The sequence below is a fragment of the Lactuca saligna genome, chromosome 1 (assembly GCF_052625555.1).
Source record: "Lactuca saligna cultivar CGN05327 chromosome 1, ASM5262555v1, whole genome shotgun sequence".
Lineage (NCBI taxonomy): Eukaryota > Viridiplantae > Streptophyta > Magnoliopsida > Asterales > Asteraceae > Lactuca > Lactuca saligna.
In genome coordinates, this window is record NC_136417.1 from 146,400,621 (window position 1) to 146,405,007 (window position 4,387).

Below are 4,387 nucleotides of genomic sequence, written 5' to 3' on the forward strand. Positions count from 1 at the left end.
TAAAAGTGAATCAAAATGAATGGTGTACTTTAAATATAATTTCTTGTGGTCCAAATATATCGATTGATTGGAGGCATGGGGGGTTCACACCCACCTACCCCCTTATTAGCTCCACCGTTGATTGCAATACGAGGTAAAAAAAATATGGTTGAGTCAAAAACCACGGTTTTATAATCGGATCTTACGCAATTGAATTATTTGTGAAAGTCAATAATAAAGTGATATCATGTCAGTAGTCCATTGATCATGGAATGAGTTCATATGCACCCTTATGTAAAAAATGGTAACATTATCCATTATTTGAGCGTTTCGCATTAAGCGATTCATGTTAGAGCCCATGTGGTAGATCAATCACGAAACATTAATAGTAATCTGCAGTATTCATTATATGTGGAATTTTGCACCTAGACCATTAGACGCCCATTATACAAGCATATGAACTAGACAGGGCTATAAATGAATTGAACACTCAGCGAACTATTCGTAAACCATTGACGGAAAGTTCGTTTCTGTTCATTTATTTAATAAATGAACAAACATGAACAATAACATTGTTCATTCAATTAGTGAGACGGCCTACCGAGAGATGCATTTTTTTTATTTTTTTTTTTGTTAATTCAAGTTCCAAAAATAAATTTTTGATTTTTCCATTTATTTTGCATTTTAAAATTATTTTTAGAATATGTACATTGTAATATTCTATTTAGAATATTTCACGTATTTTTCAAAAAAAAAAGGATTTTTTTTTATTTATTTTTTATTTTTTTTAGTTAATTCAAGTTCCGAAAATAATATTTAAAAAAAGAATTTTTGGATTTTTCCATTTATTTTGCATTTTAAAATTATTTTTAGATTTGGTCTCACGGTCTCACAAAATTAAAATGGTCTCAAATGAACCTGAACATCTATATATATATATATATATATATATATATATATATATATATATATATATATATATATATATATATATATATATATATATATATATATATATATATATATAGTCTCTTGTATATAGAAAATAAAGACATATTTAGAAAAACGAAACTACAAAACTATATAAAGAAAATGTTATAAAAAGTTAAAGTTTTATAGATAAGCCTCGTTTCCTTGACTTTTTCTAGTAAGTTGCTCTTCATGCATCACAAGAAAAACACTTATCATATATCTTACATTAATGTAAGTTTTTTTGTTTTAAAATGGCTTTTTTACTCTTTTAGTTTATACCAAATATACCCTTGAGTAGGAGGGCTTCAATTACACCTATTATTGAATGTAATGTAATCATCTATATGACTTAGGCAAACGAAAACCTGTCATGACTATTTTATCAGCAAACATCTTCCCGGTTTTTGGCATTACATGCCAATGCAATGTCATGTTGAAATCTCTTTCCCGAAGGTTACTTCCCTAAATATTAAAATGGAGTTATTAAATGTAAGAAATAGCAATGTACTTTCGTTTCAATTGATTTTTTCAAAGTTACAATGCGTTTAAATAACATAATGAAAATGTAATGTTTTTTTTGATATAATGATGTAAAAAAAAAATCATATTAAGTCCATTAAGTCAAAGATTGATAAGGGTAAAGTGGTAAAAACACTTACTTGATCAACGAAACGGTATTTGTTAGTTGTATGGATGTAGAATCTTGCATGCTCTTTCGCAGGAATGATACCATCCCACAAGGATACCTATCAAATTAATTAATGATTTTTATTATGGGAATTTAACTAAAGACAGAAATACCCTCAAGAGAAACTTGAATCAAATTTAACTACAATACCCCTCACTGTCCAAAAGAAATGCAACATTTTTCTATTAAGGATTGCCATACAAATAAAGTATATTTTCGTTCTCTTTGTAATGGAGACAAGACATAACTCATAACAATTTACAAATTTGCCCTCATTTATTTTTTCCTTCCAATTCGTGGTTTTTTTTCAAATATTTTTTTCAACACCATTTATGCATACATCACAAGCACTTGGTGGGAAAAACAATAGAAACAGGGAGTTTTCAATCGTAAATTACGTTTTTGTCCTTTAGTAACATTAGATTATTTAATATTTACATTAGCAGAGTTTTATGTTTCTTTTTATGTAGTTTGATTTTAGAACACCATTTAAAACCCTTAAAATGATAATCCTAAAGAATTTTTAATATAATTATAACTTCATGAACATATTATGGTTGGAGAAAAACAAATTTACCTGATTTAGAGAATTCTGTGGGGTTTCATACTCTGCTGCTAAAAAGACAAAAATCTACAAACACAAGCCATATGATTTGTTAGATGAAAATTGTTGTTTCTTTTTGTGTGATAAATGAACAATCTAAAAGACAGTAAATGACTATTTTATCCCCTATCTGGGATTATTGTTTAATGAAAAATGATGGTTTTATACGTGTTCTGAATGAAAACTTTAAGGTAAAGTCTTCTTTTGCAAGGTCACAAACTATTTTTTCTACCTTTATAGTGTATTCATACTTGATTACCCTTAAATTAATAGAATTATAAATAGTTTGTTTCATAAAATGCAACAACATAGAAAATTGGTTGCTATTAAAAGTAATTTAACCAAAATTGTGGATAGCAAAAACCCATCAACTTATGGATAATTTAAATAAAAGCTATATGATATAAAGCCAATCATATTTAATCACAGCATAATAGTTAGGATACAAACTTTAAAACTGAAACATTTGTGCATAAAACTAAATTATAAGAATCTGGAAAATGATTGCAAGGAGTGAAAATCATATAAACAAAATATTATGAAAAACTGAAAAAAAAAATTATCTTGTCAAATACGTTTTCTACTTTTGTAAGTTCTTATTAAAAAAACGGAATGCACTAACTTATTCTACTTAAACGTTTGAGCAACAAAAAGAGATATTGTCAAACATATATTTGAAAGCTCAAGTGCCCATATAATAATAATATCACTTTTAACTTTTTAAGTAAAGAAAAAAAAAAAAAAAAACAATTGATTTTTTTTTCCAACCTGTTTTGTATTCCATGTAAACAATGACTGTAGATCTGCTGATATATTCATTGTCATGCTGAGCTGTAGAAAAGAGGGAACATGTACATCATTGCAAACTATTCAACAATTTTGGATTGCAAGTTTTATAACATACAGAGGAATTACAACAATGAAGCTCATACAAGATTGATTCTACCTTATACAATAGAAAACAGCAAAATAGCATATGGAATATCGATAGCTAACAGCAAAAATACTAGGCAAAAGGAAGAAAAACTGATAATCTTGCAATGAAATGATAATCTTATCCTTAGAAAGAACATATAATGTGGTTTGAGGATTCTTTTGAGGATGAAATTTCGAAATCCATCCAGTAATGGATTCTTTTGAACTCCAACGGAGTTCAATTCCATACTCATTTTCAAGTTGCAACCAATAGCGGGATTGGAATTTGCATGCATCATGTTTTGCAGCATTCAAAATTGTTCTCACCACACTAGAAAACTATAAAATCAACAACATTTTTAGCTATAAAACTAATAGTATCTGCATCAATTTCGAAAAAAAGAAGACAGGGGTTGAATTTTCAGAACCAAAGCTGACCTTTTTTGGGGAAGGAGAGAGTAGATTAAATTAATTTAAAAACAAATAACACATAAAGGAATATACGAAGAATGAGAATCAGCTACCTCGTCATCGCCATCTGGCTTATTCCGGAACCAATTGATGTTCAAAACCTAAACCCCAGAAAATCAAACCAATCAATTCCCTCAAAAACCCAAACAAATCACATATAAACACAGATCGTTACTTTACGAGCATACATACATACATAGAGAGAGAGAGAGAGAGAGAGACCTGGACTTGTGAGGTGGGAGAGGGAGAGTTGAAATTGTCGGAGACGGAAGCGATGGCGCACATTACTGCGAGTATTGTAACGGCGAAAGTCAGCAAAGCGTTGGCTCTGTATCCGAAGGAATGCATCTTCAATGTCGATCCTGATGCTTTGCTAATTGCTCTCAGAGCTTCTGCAAATTCCGATTAGGGATTCTGGTAGTACCGCTGGAGAAATAGTAACCGATGTTCCTGGACTTCGGAGACCTCCGCCGTTTTCAGCTTTCTTTCCTTTTCCCTTTCTACTTTTTTACAACTTCCTCCTTTTATTTGTCAATTTTATTCTTCCAAAGCCATTTCATTTTAAGACAAAATTGCAAAAATGGTCCTATGGTGGCAAAGTTCTGTACTGAAAAGTCCAATTTTGGATACTATAGTTGGTATTTGGTTCCTATAGTTGGTATTTGTTTTTGGATTTAGTCCATATCCAATCTGAAATGATGAATATGCCGTTTGATATATATATTTCTTTTAATTATTTTCTTATTACTTTAATTAAA

The 4,387-nt window shown here is 29.6% G+C and overlaps 1 protein-coding gene across 1 annotated transcript; it reads right to left on the minus strand.

The window, feature by feature from the left end:
• Nucleotides 1-1,035: 1,035 nt before the first annotated feature.
• Nucleotides 1,036-4,119, minus strand: LOC145045241 (signal peptidase complex subunit 3B-like). Its single transcript, XM_078993587.1, has 6 exons — nucleotides 3,852-4,119; nucleotides 3,683-3,730; nucleotides 3,012-3,074; nucleotides 2,217-2,270; nucleotides 1,611-1,697; nucleotides 1,036-1,413 (listed from the first exon to the last, which is right to left on the minus strand). Exons 1-6 carry the CDS (start codon nucleotides 3,975-3,977, stop codon nucleotides 1,288-1,290), a joined length of 504 nt encoding a protein of 167 aa, XP_078849713.1. The 5' UTR covers nucleotides 3,978-4,119; the 3' UTR covers nucleotides 1,036-1,287.
• Between the last annotated feature and the right edge of the window lie 268 nt (nucleotides 4,120-4,387).

What these genes read in the sequence shown, in the direction of transcription:
- LOC145045241 (XM_078993587.1), bottom strand. Translation starts at nt 3,977, where the DNA reads ATGCATTCCTTCGGATACAGAGCCAACGCTTTGCTGACTTTCGCCGTT. An exon ending in AGCCAGATGGCGATGACGAG is followed by an intron (nt 3,075 to 3,682) that starts GTAGCTGATTCT and finishes TCTTTTCTACAG; the next exon opens with CTCAGCATGACAATGAATAT. An exon ending in TTACATGGAATACAAAACAG is followed by an intron (nt 2,271 to 3,011) that starts GTTGGAAAAAAA and finishes TTGTGTTTGTAG; the next exon opens with ATTTTTGTCTTTTTAGCAGC.